General features: G+C 38.6%; 1 protein-coding gene across 2 annotated transcripts in view; it reads right to left on the bottom strand.

Moving 5' to 3' along the window:
- Positions 1 to 10,356, bottom strand: part of LOC132122006 (cGMP-dependent protein kinase 1-like) — a 170,599-nt gene extending 160,243 nt beyond the window's left edge. Inside the window, exon 1 of one of the 2 annotated variants that reach the window (XM_059531801.1) lies at positions 9,985 to 10,356. In XM_059531801.1, coding sequence (XP_059387784.1) covers positions 9,985 to 10,247 — 263 coding nt within the window. In that variant the 5' untranslated portion in view covers positions 10,248 to 10,356. Of the gene's footprint in view, positions 1 to 5,193; positions 5,818 to 9,984 lie in introns of those variants that run through there. The other variant, XM_059531800.1, reaches the window with a different exon arrangement.
- Between the last annotated feature and the right edge of the window lie 10,579 nt (positions 10,357 to 20,935).

Raw genomic sequence — 20,935 nt, 5'->3', positions numbered from 1 at the left:
CCCCCTCCGTATTCCAGGATTTCATACATGAGGTGCTCCGGGATTTCCTCCATCAGTTCGTCCTAGTCTATATCGATGACATCTTGATATACTCCCGGAGCCAGGCAGAACATCAACGCCACGTTGCGGAGGTCTTGCAACGCCTGAGGGACTACCAGCTCTACCTACAAGCAGAGAAGTGTTCTTTCCATCAACCCTCAGTGCAGTTCCTTGGATATACCATCGACCGCAGTGGCATCCGGATGGACAAGGGGAAGGTAAGCGCCGTCAGGGATTGACCCATTCCTACCACTATAAAGGAACTGCAGCGATTCCTTGGCTTCGCCAACTTTTATAGACGATTCATTCAGAATTTTAGTACTATCACCAGTCCTCTAACCAACCTCCTTCGTCAGAAGCCCAAGTCCCTATCATTGACTCCTGCCGCCACCGAAGCCTTCCAGGCCTTGAAGCTGGCCTTCACGACCGCCCCACTCCTCGTGCATCCAAACCCAGAGTTACCATTCGTTGTGGAAGTGGACGCCTCTACCACCGGAGTGGGAGCGGTCCTATCTCAGCAGCTGGGGACGCCCAGCCACCTCCATCCATGTGCCTTCTTCTCCAGGAAACTCAACCCGGCGGAGGTAAACTATGAAATCGGGAATAGGGAGCTACTTGCCATCAAGCTTGCCCTGGAGGAGTGGAGACATTGGCTGGAGGGAGCCAAACATCCTTTTCAAGTCCTCACTGACCACAAAAATCTGGAATACCTTAGAGCAGCCAAGAAACTCAACCCCAGACAAGCCCGCTGGGCGCTATTCTTCACCCGCTTCCATTTCTCCATCTCCTACCGCCCTGGGGCAAAAAATGTAAAGGCCGATGCTCTGTCCAGATGTTACGCACCCGAAGAGAGATCATAGAAACCCAAACCCATCCTCCCGGACAAGGTCATAGTCACCCCTATCACCTGGTCAGCAGAGACTCTACCTCCAGCCGAAGTTCCTAACAACAACCCGCCGGGTTGCCCACCAGGACATCCCTAGGACACGTCGCACTCCACTCATCCACTCCACCCATACATCACTTGGCACTGGTCACCTGGGGGTCAATGAAACCCTCTCGTTGCTACGGGAACCCTTCTGGTGGCCCAACATGGCCTCGGATGTCAGAAGGTACGTGAGTGGATGTACCAGCTGCGCCATGTCCAAAGGTCCTCGCCATCTACCATCTGGCAAACTCCATCCTCTGCCCGTTCCCAATCGCCCCTGGTCACACCTAGGGGTGGATTTCATAACGGACCTTCCACCCTCTGACAACAACACACGAATTCTGATTATTGTGGATAGATTTTCTAGAGCTTGTCGTCTTCTTCCTCTGAAGGGTCTCCCCACTGCCATGGAAACAGCAGAACGGATGTTTAACCATGTCTTCAGGTACTTCGGCATTCCAGAGGACATAGTGTCGGATCGGGGCCCCCAGTTCACCTCCCGGGTATGGAAAGCGTTTCACTCCCTCCTAGGTGTCAGCCTGTCCTCCGGCTACCACCCACAGTCCAACGGGCAGACGGAAAGAAAGGTCCAGGAGATCGGACTCTTCCTCCATACCTTCTGTCACGGCCACCAGAACTCCTGGAACCAATTCCTGGGGTGGGCCGAGTACGCACAAAACTCCCTCCATCAACCCACCACCGGACTCCAACCCTTCCAGTGCGTACTCGGCTACCAGCCACCTCTATTCCCCTGGTCTGGAGAGCCCTCTGATGTTCCCGCGGTCGACTATTGGTTCCGGGAGAGCGAGCGGGTCTGGGACGCGGCCCATCACCAACTGCAACGGGCGCTCCGTAGACGCAGGACGGCAGCCGACCTTCGCCGTTCCGAGGCTCCCCAGTATCAACCCGGTCAGAAGGTCTGGCTGTCTACCCGGGACATCTGCCTGCGTCTACCTTGCCGCAAGCTCAATCCCAGATTCATTGGCCTGTTCACAATCACCAAGCAGATCAATCCGGTCACCTACAAACTCCAAATTCCCCCTGAGTACAGGATTCACCCCACTTTCCATGTCTCACTCTTAAAACCTCACCATCCTTCTGTTCTTCCCTCCACTGAACCTGGCGAGACGGTAGCCCCCCCTCCTCTCCTCCTAGATGACGGCGCAGCCTACTCGGTCAAGGACATCCTGGACTCCCGGCGGCGTGGTGGGCAGCTGGAATACTTAGTGGACTGGGAAGGATACGGTCCAGAGGAATGTTCCTGGGTCCCACGCAATGACATCTTGGATCCCGCCTTGCAGGATACCTTCCACTCCAGACACCCCAACCGACCGGCTCCCAGGGAAAGAGGACGCCCACCACGTCGTCGGGGTCCCCGGCCCTCAGGAGCGGGCCCTGGGGAGGGGGGTACTGTTACAAACACGCCAGGTTCCACCTCCACACAATCACAGCGCACACCCTCACCTGAGTACTGAACCATCACCACCTGATCCTCATCACCAGTCATCCACCACAGCACTATAAAAGCCACACACACGCACCCAGTCATTGTCCGGTCACGTTCGCGACAAGATCATTCCTGTGCGCTAACTATAAGGACTAACTCCTCTTTACCTTCTCTCCAAGGATAACCTCCGAAGACTCCTCTTCCATCTTCTCTCTAAGGATTGCCTCCAAGATCCTCAAAGCCCCAACGCCTTCCCCAAAGTGTGTGTGGTCACTACCTTCCCGGCACGGATCCCAACACCCATCCACTCCTCACTTCCCGCTCCTCTGCTTGTGTCTTTAAATAAATACTAACTTCATCTGTTACTCCTCTGTCTCCGAGTGATCCGTAACAGTCATGGCAGCTTCTGGTTTTTACATGACTTTAACACATCAAAATATGTTGAGCAATTCATGCTTTCCAGATCCAGATTAAACTGGATTTTTTTTTAAGTCGGTTTAATATAATTTGTTAAAAAGGGCTCATACAACCAAGTTAATTATACTTAAAATTTTAAGGCAGCAAGTTGAAATGGGTTACTTTTTTACTGTGATATGACCATTGTGTCATTGAGCTAGAAGAGATAGATAAATACATAATTATGTCAACGTTTAGGAGTAAACTAGCATATTCATGCTTTAAAACTAATAGAAGTAGATTAAAAGCTACAGTACAGTATAATCTTCAATTGTGAATGGGGTCATTCATGGGGTCTTCGAAACAAATAACAGCTGGGGATTCAAGGTTTCATATTCAATATACATTCAGCTTTCCATTAATAAAATAATACATGTCAAATAAAGAAATAAATCTGTATGGGCATGAATCATTAAATGGTTTCATGCATAGTTATTGTTCAAGTGAAATTAGTCTTGCATGTACCATCCGCATTCATGAACGCCAGCACAAAAGAATGTCATGTCTTCACAAAGACGGAGGGCATCTGGCTCTCGACCAAAATGCACTAAGCCAACAAGAGTAAATATTCACCAGACATAAACACAAGGAAAATTGAAATGCTCACAAACTGTGAAAGAAAAGACACTGAGAGAGAGATGAGTTGTAGAAGAAAATGATGGAATTGCTGGTGGATGAGGGAGGCTTTTGGATAATACCTCTCTAGAGATCCAGCTGAGGAGAAGATGGAAAAAAAAAAAGATTTTCAAGGGCGCTTAGAATCTACTCCCCTTTCCAGTTGTGTGCATTTCATTAGATATCATTATGCATTTCATTGAAATCATTGTACATAGTTTTAAAGGGCTTAAAAGCAGTTTCAAATGCTTAACATTTTATGAACACCTTGATATATGAGATGGAAAAAGGACTTTAAAGGAATATTAGCCAATATAATAGCCAATAAATGTTGATCATATACTCTCTTATATATACTCATTTTATACAGCGGGTTTGGTATTGTTTTGTCAGAAGAACTACTGCTGATATGACAACCTGCTGTTCTCAGAATGATTTGAGATCATTGGAAGCAATACCATCTGACCGTCTGTACAGAGAGTTTACGTGGTCAGTGTCACAAATGTGCTTTTTGATTAAATAAAAGTAATAAAAATTTGATTCAATCTTCCTTTTACAGTTATTTCCTTTACATTTTCTTTTTCTAAATCCTAAACCCACCTGTTGATTTACAGGTTTTGGTTCCCAGATTTTTTATGTGGTCCAAGACCTTGCCACCCATTGTATATTCTTATATATTAATTAAGTATTTACAATTCGCACATCATGCTATTCAATCTACATACTATATATATATATGCAATGTTATGTATGTAACTTTGCAACTGCTAAAATAAAATAATTACAAGTATTTTTATTTTCTGTATTTCATTTCATGTAACAAAAATTGTTTTATGGTTCTACTTTTAGAAAAATGTTACCAAAGCATTTTTAAAGACTATTAGTCAATATGATATGTGTTAATCATATACTGCCTTATGTACTAATTACTTTTACAGTGGTGTCTGTATTTTTCTAATGCGTTGCCTTTTTTCATAATAAATTATATCATCAGCATAAAATTTTGAGTGCACAGTTGGAAAATTCCACATTGCATCATGAATCTATATGTCCTTAATTAATTATATTCTGCCATTTTGCACATTATGCTATTCTAAATTAAATTACTTACTATATACCTTGTCTACTGCATTACAGCGGTCATTTGTGCTGTCATTTTACCATAATTTACCTATAAGCTATGCAATGCTGCATTACTACTCACACCTCTGGTTAGACTTGCTCTTCACAAGCACATTGAAGTTGAAAGTAATATAGTAAAATATTTAAGATGCCGAAAAATTATACATTTTTACATTAATATGTTCTCAGTGAAAAACACTGTGCATGAACTGTAATCTGCATATCAATAAGCACTTTTTCTCCCTTTCAAAGTTGAGAAATAGAATCAACAGGTGGAAGCACCAGACTTTGCTATCTGCCTAATTCACAATATATCACATCAGTGCAGTAATGAAGGCTTGGACGGAGACAGGTTTGATGGATGGTTATGATTATACTAGTGCCACAGAACTCAAAGTGTCCTTCCAAGGTGACCAAGATCACTTGCATAAAATCAGCACAGCACAATGGCAATGTTTCATGTGTCATTACAAGGATGCATATGCATGATTACATCAATGCCATAATGCAAATAATCAGCAATTCGTTCTGGTGAATTTGACGGACAGCTTCATAACAGCACTGATCAGATTTAAGTGGCACCTACTGTGGGCTCTTTGGGTAGAAAGGCAGGGTGACGTGATTGAGGTCTTGAATATCAAAGGCTGTAGGTTCGGCTGAGATCGCCTGTCTCTTGGTCCTCTGGTGCTCTTGGAGGACACTCTGTTTGTGGACTTGTTGAGTTGCCGGTCTTATAACGGATCGGTATTTGTCTAACTCATTCTGAAGCTTCTGGATGAGTTCGTCTTTCTGGTCAAGCTCCAACTCCAGTTCATCAATCAGCGCGTCTCTCTGTCTCAGTTCTTCGATCTTCTCCTGTAACGCGTATTGGAGATCGCGTAAAGTGCCCATTTCTCCCCACAGTCCACGATCCGGGGTCGTTTCCAAATTGGCGAACGGTCAGTTTTCGGTCATGAAATTAAAACAAACCGCTTTGGGTCGTGTTTTCCTTGGTACTGTCGCCAAAAAAGGTCGCGAACCGATCTACCGGCGTGATTTCGGATCTCTTATACCGGAGGAATGAGCGGGGAAACACCTACGGCGGTGGCAAACGTCACATTCGGGAGACGAAGAAGTTTCACAGGGCATTCATTTCTTGTCCAAATACGTCAGTCGCAGCTGTCGAGCGCGAGTGGAACGCGTTGAGCGCGCAGTGAACGCGCCGTGAGAGCAGCACGCTCGTGGCTCCCCGAAGAGCCAATGAGGAAAGACTCAAGCTCGCACCTGTAACAGCCGCTCAGCCTTCCGGTGCGCTACCTTCCACGAGCACATGAGCGCATTCATAAAAAAAAAAAGCTCCATTACTTGATTCCAAAGGAAACTTTTCCCTATTAACATACAAATCATCTTCAAAAGTGTTCACATCAGCCATGCATCAATACATATGCACAGAAAAGAATAGGCCTACATCAAAGAAAAATATTCCACGTTTTCATTTTGTTGTTTTCTCACTAACTAATTTTGTGACCTATACTCGCAACTGAGCTTGCTTTTTAACATTTTAAGACGTACAAATTTTTCTCATCATTTACTTTAGGCTAATTAAAGTAAATTCTTTCAATTCTGCTCTAATTGTTTTGTACATTTTATTAGTTGAGAAAGCATATTTATTTATTTATTTATACATACAGTATTTATTTATACAGTAAACTCAAAGGAATGGTTCATCTCCAAATTATTGGATAGTCTGGGAATGAGTAAATCATCAGGAAATTATAATTTAACTAAACCTATAATTAAACTATTCCTTTAAATACAACACCAATGAAGCTCAAGGAGTATATTTTTACACAACCAACTGCAGTTATGCTTCTATCTACTTAGCACAGAACAAGCTTTATGTCCAAATGATGCTCTGGAAATCTAACACGTTTCTTCTTCATAGTCCCTAACATCATCTGAATCCTTCCCATTAACACACGACCACCTGGTGTTCCATTTCACCCTATTAACTGCCCAAACTGTGAGTGCTAAAAATGTTACTCTCGTATGTCCTCTGTAGACTTCTTGTGCTGTAACACATCAATAAGCACGTTAGACTGAAACCTATGGAATCCTGAACAATATCATTTCAAAACAGGGTTTTGTATATATATATATATATATATATATATATATATATATATATATATATATATATATATATATATATATATATATATATAAAAGCTACTTATTTAAAATAATAGCCATTATTTAAGAACGAACCTATTTGATTTTAGCTAGTCACGCACCATTTCTCTCTCTCTCTTTAAGTAGAAGTATTAAATTAAATACTAAAACTAAAAAATACACTTTATATACATATACAAAAAATATAAAAATGACAAGAACACAGAATAAAATTATTAAAACGTTTAAATGAAATGAAAAATGAAAGAAAAAAAGAAAATGTGATTCAAAACTAAAATTTTAATATTAATAAAAAGTATAATACTATTTCAAGGATACTAAATGCTTAAAATGCCAGAGGAAATGTAATGGCAAGAACACACAATATAAATAAATAAATAAATAAAATTTAAAAACAGGATTAAAAGCGCCCTCTAGGGGAGAAAACATACCCATACAGAGATAAGTAAAAATGTAATTAACATGACCAACTACAAATAGCATTGATTATAATATCATAATAATCTGATAATATCAAGCTGTACCAATCATGTTTGCAAACTGTTATATGTTGTATGTCTTGTACAGCATTTTTGTACTGCTCTGTATAATTTGCTCTGTCTACAACTTGATTTATGTACCATTCTGTTTAGTGTTCTGTCTGGCAGGAAGAATTTTAAGAATCACTAAAAGATGTTAAAAAAGCTGTTAATAAATGTCCTGAATTTTGAAACCCACAATGTAGCACACAAACCTCACAGGGGACATTATTCAGTATCTAGTCCATGCCTTCCTTTTAACTGATTTCCATGAGAGCTGGCCCAAAATGAACGTGAATCCCATTTATCAGTCCTAACAGAAAAGAACAATTATGCACGACTGATGAGGCTCTGTCGTTCTTGCAAACCATTTACAAGAACTGGAGCCCAGACGCAGATCAAAGTGTCTGTGCCAGTGTGGACGTGAGAGATGTGATGCTAATGTGGAAGGCCTGTGTCTGGATCTGCAGTACAAGCCGCCGTTACCCTGCAGCCTTTTATCAGCACAGGAAAGATAACACACTTTCCATTCTCAAGTGCTTTTCAAGCAGCTTGTTTATTATATAAGGAGTTCTACATGAGAACACACAGGATAAGAGACGAGGGCGGGCAGTATTTGTCAAAGAGATCGCTTTTTATCAGTCACAAGAACCTGACTATTGAATGTGCAGTGAATAAAATAATTACATAATTAACAAATGTTAAATGTTATAAGGTTTAAAATAAAAAGGGGTTTGGTTCAGATTCATATATATCAGATCATTTGGAGCTCAAGACACGTTTCTTATTCTTATCAATGTTGAAACAGTTTCTGCTCTTGAATATTTTTGTGGAAACTGTGATTCACTTAAATGTTTGGATTAAGTACGAGAAAGAAAAAAGAAAAGAAAAGAAAAGAAAAATACATTTTATTCAGCAAATTTTATTCAGCAAAAAATCTTTTGATATATATATATTACTCAATTATTATCTGTCACTTTTAATTGTTGAATACATTATTAACAATCATAAAAATGTTTGTAAATAAGTAAGTTTTGTAAATCTTTTCCATCCACACTTCATGATAGGTCTTAGTATAGAGCCCACTGCCATATCATTGCATTAGATTCCTCAGTTTTAATATCAACCATTTGTGGGATGATGATATTTTGCTGACATCTAGTGGCTACTTACAGGAAGTTATTTCAATTTTGAGATATTTTAAGGACAACCAACTGGCAAAACTGCTTATTGTAATCCAAAACTGCATTTTTCAATTTATTACATTCAAAAGCGAAAGGAAAATGTACTGTAGCATTGATCTCAAGCATTTTCAGAAAGCTACAGCTCCTGCTGACCCTTGCAGAGGTTAATAAAGATACTTATTTACAGGAATGGGGTTTACTTATTCCTGCTACATGCGGGACATTCCACATTTTTCCAGGAAAGTTGAAAGTTACCATATATGAATCCTAAATATAGTAGTGAATATCTGTGACATTAAATATTTAACAGCCAGCATTAAATATTCAACAAGGTTCAGGCTATTGGACACTGAGCAAGAGTGTGGTAGAGAGCTTTTATGTCTGAGAGCATTAGACCAGATGTGGACTTCTACTGTATTTGAATGCATTATAATAGGCATTATGGACCAACATTTATATATGTTAATGTAAACTAATTATGATGCATGCATATAGTTTGATTCAATACTACCCATTTTAATAAAGTGTATCTCATTCTATTACAATTTAGATGCAAAACTGGTGAAAGTAAAAACAGAAGCATTTCAAATGCATTTATTACGCTAATTGACCTCCTTTTTTGAAACCATGTGCTGCACACCTTTAATGAGTAAAAGGGGGGGGGGGAGTATTGTGTAAAAACATCACAAAGTTTAAATAAAAACTGTTAAAGAAATAACCGATTGAACATTTTATTTTTTTTGTAGTTCAGATTTAGGCCAGTATAGTATAGTATAAACCTGTTAGGCTTAACTGTGTTCATATTGGAAATATTTGAGGGGGAAAAGTGGAAGTGGAAGTGGAATAGTATAGTGTAGTATAGTATAGTGTAGTATAGTGTAGAAGTGTTATAAAATTTGATAATACAATCTTGTATATACCTTCATAGCATACTATTGTACATATTTAATTTTGCATAGTACAGTACAGAACAGTATAGTATAGTATAGTATAGTATAGTATAGTATAGTATAGTATAGTATAGTACAGTGTTCAACAATGTTATGATACAATTTTGCATATATGTCTATATTTAGTTTTGCATAGAACAGTATAGTAGTATAATTTGGCATATAGTATAGTATAGTATAGTATAGTATAGTATAGTATAGTATAGTATAGTATAGTATAGTATAGTGTAGTTAAATACATTGACAATGTTACAGTGCAGCAACAGATTTAATTGTTGAGTAATATTATTTAACTATGTACTTATAGAGTTAATGGTTAGTTTGGGTTTAGTCACTTGCAATTATGCATAATTTGATGTTATTACTATAGCAAGTACATTTAACATGGTAACTACAGCACCTTAATATAAAGTGTTCCCATGTACTCTTGTATAGTGCAGTAGTATAGTCACACCGCCGGGTAACAGAGACTGGAGTCGGACAGAAACCATCCACAGCCAGGTTTTGACACCTAAGAATGCACGTCTATAGATAGTAAATGTAGTGCTCTTACCTGTCCGACTTGGGGTGTTTGAGCAAATCCTCGCTCTTTAAGTCCTGGAAGGACCTGAAGGTCTGCGGTTCCGCGGAGATGCCCTGCGCGCGCCTGGTTCTTCTGGGTCCAATAGCGCTCGGCAGCACTGACTGACATTTGTGCAGCTTTCTCTTCAATTCATTCACCTCCTGCTCTTTCGCCAACAGCAGCCTCTCCATTTCCTTTATCCGCTCCTCTTTTATCAGCAGCATCTTGGCAAATTCTTCGTCTAATTCGCTCATGTTTGAAGTTTAAAGTGTTCTTCCAACTCTATAGTCAAGATGTGCTTCAGCACAGAGCAACTGCGCTGCGTGCGCTCGCTTCCTGCAGACTAGGACGATTGTTTCATTGAGAAACCAATTAGATGTCCCTCTCCCTCCTTCCCCAGAGAGACCTGGTCACTCCGCTTCTGTCTTCCGCGCTCTCGAGCCTCAGATTGAATAAACTATCATATATCATATGATTGGTGACTTGCTTTAGTGTGTACGCAGCGCTCAATACAATAATGCATGAAAGCTAGACAATGTTTTCTTTAAAAACAGTAAAATGTATTTATTTATTTATTTATTTATACATTTTCTAAAGAAAACAATTGATTGTGTTTATTATTAGTTTGTTGTTGTGTATTTAAAAATAAATAAGTTGAAATTTATTGATTTGTTTGGTTGTTGGTTTGTTAATTAAATGTTTTCTTTTTGTTTGTTTGTTTGTTTGTTCATTAATTCATTTATTAAAAATATAATAAATGTATTTGTTTGGTTGTTGTTTGTAACTGAAATATAAATAATAATCTTAATAATTTATTAATTGATTTAAAAAATAAACAAATTGTGGTATGTATTTGTTTGGTTGTTATTTGTTACTGCTAAATAAATAATAGCCTATTTGATTAAAAAAAATAGTAATAATAAATTGTAATGAAATTAGTTAGTTTGGTTGTTGTTTGTTACTAAAATATGTATTTAAAAAATTATGAATTATGAGTTACTTTAGCCTCTGAGTTCTAGCAGTTTATTAAGAAATTACATTAAATCACTTTCTTATTCTTGCTTCTTCAGGTCTTCCAGTATAGTTATGCAATCATGCAACCAGAGTCACCGCTGACGCTAAATTCTTCATATTCTTGGAAAGGACAAGAAAAAAAACTGTTGCTCTGAATTTGTTCTTTTCTTATTTTACTTTATCTGGTGGCCTATAAAACAATATTTTTACATTCAGCGAAATATGTTATCTCCAGTCTCTGAATGGAAACATTTGAGATATCATATTATGCATATTGTGGTCTTGGCTCAGTACCCAGTCATCCAAGAAAAGTTCAAGTTAATCTTTACAGACCCATTGATGTGAAGTATGGAAAAAGCTCTTGCTGTTCGACCTTATAGAATAAGATTTCAGTGCACAAAATCTATGTTACTGGGTCAGTTTTCCATTTTGACTTTATTAATTTATTCTCAGCAAAAACAGTGTAGCCCATTTTGTTTGTTTAGTTATTTGTCTCCTCCGTCTGACTGATCAGGTCACCTTGACTTCTGTTCTCTCTGCTCTGTTTATGTCACATGAGTGTAAACCTGCTGTGATTCACAAAATTTGAGCATGGCTGGTTATCTCATCCCAATGAGGTAATGCCATCCGCAGCTCTCTAGGGGAAGGAGTATCAGTTTTCAGGCAGACATTCAATGGTCTGACAGTCAATGGTCTTCCTGTAATGCATTTGATTTCTCTCATAGAAACTGTAGAGCGTTCCTAAGTGAAGACAGGATGTTGCAAAATCAATAATGTTTATGTCATCATGCGCCCCTTCAGCGGGATTTATCTAAATGGAGTGAGGAGGAGACGTTGCCTGAGCTGATGTTGCTGAGAGACTGTGATGGGGAAAGGAGGGGGCTGGGACTATTAACTACAGATTTACTCAATATGAATGCAGAAGAGCACTTAAAGGGATAGCTCACCCAACAACAACAAAAAATATTCTGCACCCTTATATCCTTTCAAATAGGCCATACACACAAAATGTGAAATATATTCAAATTTACATTAAAGGTTTATGTGACAATCATACCAAAATTTAAAGGAATTACATCACTTGCTCACTGATGGACCCCGCAGTGTGAATGGGTGCCATCAGAATTAGCGTCCAAACATCTGATAAAAACATCACAAAAATCCACTGAACTTCAGTCCATCAATTAACATCTTGTATGCGAAAATCTGTTTTTTTGTGGATTGCATCTGGATATGGATCTATTAATAAAGCAACTTTAAACGGTATATTCTGGCCAAAACATCAGTCCATAATCAAATATAACGATTCCTTCAGTTAAAAAAAAAATTTCACATTAAAATGTATCAACACATTTGTTCAGAACTGTTTTGGACTGTTTTTGCTTGTAAACTGTGCTTGATCTGTGCATATTTCTCTCCTGATTCAGGCGGGGGAAAAAATTCACATAAAAGAAGCAATATTATGGATAGAGGACTTGTATTTTAGCTGGGGAAAAAAAACGGTTTGGAACTAAAACATCTTAATGATGGTTTTGTTTCCTAAAAGCATGCGGCTTTTGTTTCCCAAGACATTAATTGATGGACTGGAGTGGTGTGAATAACTTGTGGATTACTGTGGTGTTTTTATCAGCTGTTTGGACTTTCACTCTGACGGCACCCATTCACTGCAGAGGAGTGATGTAATGCTACATTTCTCCAATTTTCAGATGAAGAAACAAACAAATCTACATCTCGGATGGCCAGAACGTGAGTACATTTAATAAAAAATACTTTTTTATTTTATTTTTTGGGGACAACGGAACCATAAGTCATAAATACTAACTTTGTTTTGGCCTGCAAAAACACATTATCCATGCTGCATTCTATTTGTATAGACAGTCCATTATGGGTTTTCTTTCCTCTTTGGAGCTTGACAGGCATGTGTGAAATGTTGAATGGATGAAAACTGCATGAAGATTATTCAAATATTCTCCCCATTATTTGAGAATGAGTATGATTTGAATACTGATTTTGAACTATAGTCTTATACTGTACATCCTATAAAGAGTCTGAACTATTCTTATGTTCCCCAGAGAGACTTAAGGAAAGAACTACTGCTGAAAGTTACCACGATGTGGGCATTATTTGTTATTTTGCAGCTTTTCAATGGGACTTCAATGACAGGGATTTGTTTATAGGTCAACACCCTCACTCTGATCCCCTGTAGTGGAACAGATTACTTCCATGGTTGTTATAATTGCCAGGGGATGAAACTTGTCTTTTCAACACCTCTCTCATCCGCTGAATCCGCAGTGCTCGGATCTCACTCCTGCCAGGATGTAACTCTCAAGTGCCCTCACACAAATTCCCGGAGACTGGACCCAGCTGAAAAAACTCACAGAAAATGATGCCTCTTTTCTACAGCTGCATTTTTTTTTATTTTATTCCTGTGGTACAAATCTGAATTTTCAGCATCATTACTCCAGTCTCCAGTAGTGAAATTTCAGCTTTGAATCACAGGAATAAATTACATTTTAAACTATATATAGAAATAGAAAACAAACAGGTATTTTACATTTTAATAATATTTCATAATACTACTCTTTTTTTAATCAAATAAATTCAGCTTTGTTAAATATAAGAGACTTCTTTCAAAAACATTAAAACATTTTGACAAGTAATATTTTCTAACGTGTGTGCGTGCGTGCATGTGTGCGTGCATGTGCGCGCGTGTGTCTGTGTGTGTGTGTGTGTGTGTGTGTGTGTGTATGTGTGAGACAGAGAGAAAGAGTAAGAGTGTGTCTTGATGCTGTGCCAATATTGTATGCAAAACAATCATGCCAATAAATCTGAAATTCAAATGTAATTTTTTGCCTCACAGAGCTAAGAAAGAACAAGTGGTTTGACAGCAGATGGTAATTCTAATCTTAACCCAGCATATGTGTACTTCCACCTCCAAAACTCAGCCCTCAGGCTGCAGAGATTTTCAAATTCATCAGAGGTCCTTCAGTGTCTGTCTCAGTCCCCATCATCATATCCATAACCATGGAGCGAGTGTACGGATGAAAAGGTCAGGGCACTTGTATCATACTGGTTTCGACAAAGCAATAAGAAACTGTCAGGAGAGATAAGCATCTGCACAGTGCACCAGAAAAATGGGGAGAACCTTTTGAGGTATAATATATATATATGATACATTGAATGGTACATATAATAAAACATTGTTTAACCAGAACTGGAACAACTTTGGATGGTAATGACATAGTGATTATTAGACACATGACCATTGAGCAGCCTGGGGTGACTTTTACAGTCTTAAAGGGATAGTTCACCCCAAAATGTAGTTTCTGTCACCATAACTCATCCTCATGTCATTCAAAAATGATTTTTTTTTTTTTTTTTTTTTTTTTTTTTTTTGGAACACCAATGAATATATTTTGACAATTCTCTATACTGTTGGACCTCAATGACTTTCACTGCAAGTCAAGTCAAGTCTAATAAAATCAAATAAAAATTGCACTTTATTCAGTTCAGTTGAATAACAGCGTCAATGTTGAAAAGTTAATCGATTATAAAACAAATTCAACTGAGCTACAAGCAGCTCTACAGAAAGCAATATTATTCAGATCAATTCAGTTCAATGTTGATTGGATTCATTATTACCAACAGTGTCAATGTTGCAAATTCAGAGTAGAAAAAAAGAGTAATTTCCCACCTCAATTCAGTAGAAATTTGTTCTCATCTGATAGTGTCAGTGCAGCTGAATCAATAAAATTCATCTGAACTGCATGCTATATGGACAAAACAGTTAAACGCTGTAGATTTTCACTACATAATTACTGTGGCCAAAAGAATATATCATAACATATGTGTCAGGATATACACTGGAGACAGAGGTAGTTGAATTTAACACAGTTTTTATTATTTCAAGTGTGTGTGTGTGTGTGTGTGTGTGTGTGTGTGTGTGTGTGTGTGTGTGTGTGTGTGTGTGTGTGTGTGTGTGCTCTTGTTTTTGTGACATATCAGGACACAACTCTGTATAATGACATGGGTATGACACAGGTATTACAAGGAGAGGGTGACTTATGAGGACATAACCCATGTCCCCGTTTTTCAAAACGCTTATAAACCATACAGAATGAGTTTTTTTGAGAAAGTAAAAATGCACAAAGTTTCCTGTGAGGGTTAGGTGTAGGGTTGGTGAAGGGCGATAGAATATACAGTTTCTACAATATAAAATCCATTACGCCTATGGGATGTCCCCACTTTTCACAAAAACAAACATGTATGTGTGTGTGGCCCATGAATCACACTATTGCATACACTTAATAGAGACTAAAATGTGAACCATTTTAAACTAACTTGCAGTATAGTGTCAGTCAGTCAAGAAATTATTTTATTTTATGGTATTTTATACATTGATCAAGGCTACATCAATTAGCATTGCATTATAAATATACATTAATCTTATGAAAAATACCCAAGATGGCTTGAAGAACAAAAATGATCCATACTGTCGAGCTGTGACTGTTTCCTACACATACAGGTTCTTTTTCAGCAACAGGAAAGCTGGACGTCTGGTCACCCTAGTGTGTGTGTGTGTGTGTGTTCTTGTATATGGTTTATGGGGACACAAATATCTATAATGACATGGGTATTACAATGTAAACATGGTTTATGTGGACACTTCCTGTGCCCTCGTAAATCAAATGGCTTAAAAAAATACTAAACAGTGTTTAATTGAAGTTTTAAACATGCATTTTTTCCTTGATGGATAGAGGTAATATATAGGGATAGAATATACAGTTTGTACAGTATAGAAAACCGTTACGTCTATGGAGAGTCCCCGTAATATACATATGCGTGTGTGTGTGTGTGTGTGTGTGTGTGTGAGAGAGAGAGAGAGAGAGAGAGAGAGAGAGAGAGAGAGAGAGAATTAAAAAGCATGGTACACACTGCTAGAAACATCATACAGCGCTCGCTGTTCCTGCCAGAATTCAGGGAGTTTATCTTCCTGGTCAACTTCAGATAGATCAACAAATTGGCTTGTTCAAACACACACACATCACAAATTCAAACCGATGGCTCACAAACTTTTTAGACATGTTTAAAAATGATCGGGAGGTTGGGAAGTGCTCATAAGGCACTCTGCTCGGCTCATAATTCCTCGCACATGATACAAGCCGTGACCATATGAGCACACATGATTCCACACGATTGAAAAAAATTGCATGCGAACTCGTACGACAGCAAAAATTGCACCATGTACGCCCGCCCTAAGACACATTAGCCGCTTTCACACTGCACATCGGACCCGGCAAATTGCCGGAACAGTGCCGGGTCGCCTTCTGTGTGAAAGCAAACATGTCCTGGGATTGATTCCGGGACTGATACCGAGTCGGGGACCTAGTAACATTGTCGGGTTCAGTCCCGGAACAAGCGCTGCGTGAACAAAAGCCAGATCTAATGCCGTGTGGTAGTGATAACGCACGACTCTTTTACCAGGTATTCTTTTACCACATTCTCGCCGGAAAAATATATGCAAACTGTAATGAAGCAGAGACCAGTTAGTTCCTCACTTTCCGCGCTGACGCCGAGATCGTTCGCTAGCTTCAGTGAAAGTATAACGTGCCTAACGTGCCTAACACCTCTCTGCTCTGAACAGCTGGAAGCCCAGCAGATTGAGCATGTTGTCCGGGCGAGCGTGATTTCACCAAGTACAACATGTTCCTGGATCTACATCCTTGTTGATCCTGGTACAACATTCCAATCAACCAATCAAAATTGTGATGTAACTTTTCAGGAAATATCTGTTTTAGGCTTACAACCACAGTTAGGTGCTTCTCCACCCTTGTTAATCAACTATCATTTCCCACTGATTTTAGGAATAAATTATGGGTAAGTTTAGGTTTAGGGGTAGGGATTGGGTTAAGTTTATATTTTTGGACAATAATGTTGATCCAGGATCATCAGAAGATGTTGATCCAGGAAGAAGTCTTACTTGTCAAAATGCTTCACTCAGACCAGGTTTTAGTGAAGCACAGTTTGAAAAGTCCTTATTGCGTGTGAGGAAAAATTTAAACTTGGATGCACAGTCCGAAAATCGCACGTTCTGAGCTTCAACAGGGCACCAGTTTCCCTCTTCTGCATCTGTCCACGCGTATGAACACCACCACTGTACCTCCGAATAGAATGTCCAACAAAACATCCGAACAATCAATCAAAAATCTGAAAAATATTGTCTGGGATGTGTTGCTTAAGGTCATCTCTGGTAAAATGTGTAGAAGAATAACAAAACACAGAACAAACCAAAACATCAGAAGAATTGCGAAGCTCAGCATCCTGGCTGCCATTTTGTCAGGGTTTGGCAAGGGAGGACCAAGATGCAGAATTAATGTGGAGAACGGAGCTTAATAACAAGAATGAGAACAAACAGATGAGGAAGGAAGACAGTCCACACAATAGGGGAGGGCACATGACAGGAGAACAGGCTAGTCAGGGATGGGGGTAGCTCCAGACTCTGTGGCAAAAGGAGACTCAAGGAACCACAGGCTTGGCCCTGTGAATGAATATGAATGAATAATGAATGTATTAATATACACACAAAACAAATGTTTTTTCAGCCAATATGTTTCAAAGAAAAGCATTGAAGGTTTATTTATTTGGCTAATCAGCATAAATAATAATTCTACAGTTTTAAAATAATTATATTCGACATATTTATTAATAACTGCCCATTTTACAGAAATGTGACCCTGCAGAACAAATCCAGTCTTAAGTCACTAGGGTATATTTTTAGCAATAGCCAAAAACCCTGTATGGGTCAAAATGATCAATTTCTCTTTTATGCCAAAAATCATTAGGATATTAAAGGCAGGGTAGGTAAAAAAAATGTATAAAAAACTTTTTTTCCAAATTTGTTTAAACTTTATTTATATATCAATACATAATTAAAATGTAAGTACTCTGAAAAAGAAAGTATAAAAATCGAGTGTCTGTAGACCTCTCACGACTGTTTTAAAGACAGCTCATTATTTCCATTCACTCCACCCCCTCCCTTCTGGGCTCCTATAGATTATTTATCGTCTCTACTACGGCTCGCTAAGTAATGTTATGTTAGCTATATTACGCAGCTACGTGTGCTAATGACACATGCTTCATGAAAAAATAAACAAAAAAATATGTATGATCAAAATACAAAAAGAAAGATTTACCTGTCCAGAAGAAATAAAGTCATCAAGGAGTCACTTTTCCACCCCTTGAGTTCCCTCAGTTCTCGCCATCGCTGGAAAGCCACGCTGATATTAACTCTCATTTTATTTCTTTGTTTATCCAAAGACTTTTTGTTCATTGCCTTTTCTTGTACTGTTACTGTCTTCCTTTTTTGCCTGGTTTGCCTTCACTAACTGCATAGGCTGGTACTGTGAATTTTGCTTGCTGTTTCTCTGCCATTGTTTTGGTATTCCTAGGATCCGTGCCTGTTGAATTCCTCAAATCAAACGTGCACGCGCAAGTGGGCAGGTCATGTGTAGCAAAAGGGTGGTTGCCATGGTTGCGAGAGAGTGACAGTCGCCTAAGCCAATCCTATGTTTCGTCCCGAAATGGAAATAATGAGCTGTGTTTAATACAGATTAAACGGTCTAGAGTCACTCGATTTTTATACTCTTTTTATCAGAGTACTTACATTTTAATTATGCATTGATATATATAGAAAGTTTAAACAAATTTGGAAGAAAGTTGTTTATACATTTATTACCTACCCTGCCTTTAAGTAAAGATCATGTTCCATGAATATATTTTGTAAATTTCCTACCGTATATATATCAAAACTAAATAGCAGAAAAACTGCAACTTAAAACTGGTTTTGTGGTCCAAGATTAAAGGTTTAGTGCAAACATTGTTAATTCTCACTTCATGCTCATATTGATTTAAATCTAACATTATATCTTGTCTAGCAGTGGTCTACCTACACAAGTTTTAATATTTTGATTCTCCCGAAGGTCAGATCCAATCAGAAAATTCTACATTCATCAGAACTCCAAGCAGCTCCCATACTACTCTCCACTGAAAATGAATAATTTCCTGTCTATCATTTGTTGGAAATGGTGAAAGGCTTAAAATTCTGCATTGTATGGCTTTAGAGGACTACTAATATAACTCATAACTCACATGAATGACTTTTATTGTGCTTTATAGTGCCTATTTGGAGTCTGGCAGCATGAAGACATTCTGCCCAGCATCTCATTTAATGTTTTATGGAAGGAAAATAATACTGGGTCAGAGTTTTAGGTGCACTAATTTGTTCAAATGATGAGGTCCCTCTGACATTTTGCTGACTTACTTCCTGCTAAACTTTTTTCAGCCATAGAAAACCATTTCTTTTTTTTCTTATTTGTACTATATCAGGAAGGAGTTTAAAATAAGGCCAGTTTTCACCAAAATAGTTATTTTGAAACATTGCTAGCTTCAGAGCAACATCAGAACTTAATATATGCAGCTCATAAAGTGCATATTAAACATATTAAACTAAATTATTTTATTTAGAAGAAAAACATATTTTGTTACTGCATCGATTCTCTCCTCCCAGTGTATAAAGTGTCAGCGAAGGTCATCCTGAGGAGCACAAGCCATAAAGAAGAACACCACTAATGATGCAAGACAAACTGGACACTCTCAATGGAATTCATAAGCGCTGCCTGTTTAATTCAGAAAACAGTTACATAACACAATATGGAGAAAAACACACACTTCAGTTAAATGGAGTTGTGTGAAGCATTATGGTGGGATCTTGAGTGTGTGTGTGTGTGTGTGTGTGTGTGTGTGTTACTCTTTTTGTAGGCGGATGCTGACAGAGCTTGAGTAAAGAAAGCCCAATTTGCACATGGACCAAAGAGAAATCAATAGCACTCTGTAAAAGAAGCATTTTAAGACTCAATAGCTCTCAGGCTTTTTGCTGTGCTGCTTTCTCTTTGTCGCTATCTGTGGAAGTGTTTTCAATATATCTTAGACTATATGTCTTTCCATAGCCACATTTGCATTTAAAGAGGCAAAGAGTTGTGTGAATCACTGAATGAATCACCGGTCGCCACTCTGATTGGCTGAACCTGATAAAATTAGAAATAATGCCCTTATCCACCCCATTTCCTTCAGCTAGCATAGGTGCTTTCCTTCACAAGGGGGCGCTCTTTCATTCACCGTGCCATTTTGCTTGCTAAATCTGAATCGTGATTAAAAGTGCTAATAGAAATATAAAAGCTTTTGGTCTTCAATTCACATTTAGTGAACTTCACAGATGTCAGTTAATGCTGTATTCACATGAAATTCAGGTCAGACTCTATGTAGTGCACAGCAGAGTTTGTCGTGAGAGCACAGGGACCATGGGACCACTTGCCCATATCAAAGTCAAACAAACGAGTCGGGAGGCAGCAAACACTGGGCCTTGACAACAAGACATCAGCAGTAGCATGTTTACTTTGTCAATACCTGGTGTAGAAAGAAAAGTAAGAACAATCTAGGTGGTAAAAACTGAAAAACAAGGCAAATTTGGGTGATTTTTTTCTTCTTCCAGACTTTTTTTAGACTCTCCAAGGCTCAAGGTTACTAATGGTTTTGTTACTAAAATATAAAGGCAGCTAAAGGCTACATAAAGTTGAACTGCTGAGGCTCACCGATACAATTTAATCTCAGGCCCCTTGAATTCAAGTGAATATGTTAATTTAAAGTTTATCTGTGCATTTGGTTGGCCTGTATCTGTATTTGGCTGAAAACAAAAGATCTGAAAAAGAAATATATCAAAATCTATTCATATTTGTGACAAAAAAAGAGCAGTACAAGTGTTCTGCAGCATGATCTCTGGCTCAGGAGTCTCCCTGCAGCGGGCGAACTGTGATCGCTGTTCCTGGTCAAAGGGCTGGCCTACAGAGAGGCAGAGATAGAGCTGGTTAACATT

This window comes from Carassius carassius, chromosome 40 (genome assembly GCF_963082965.1).
Source record: "Carassius carassius chromosome 40, fCarCar2.1, whole genome shotgun sequence".
NCBI classification, from domain to species: Eukaryota; Metazoa; Chordata; class Actinopteri; order Cypriniformes; family Cyprinidae; genus Carassius; species Carassius carassius.
This window is presented reverse-complemented; position numbering and strand designations above follow the sequence as displayed.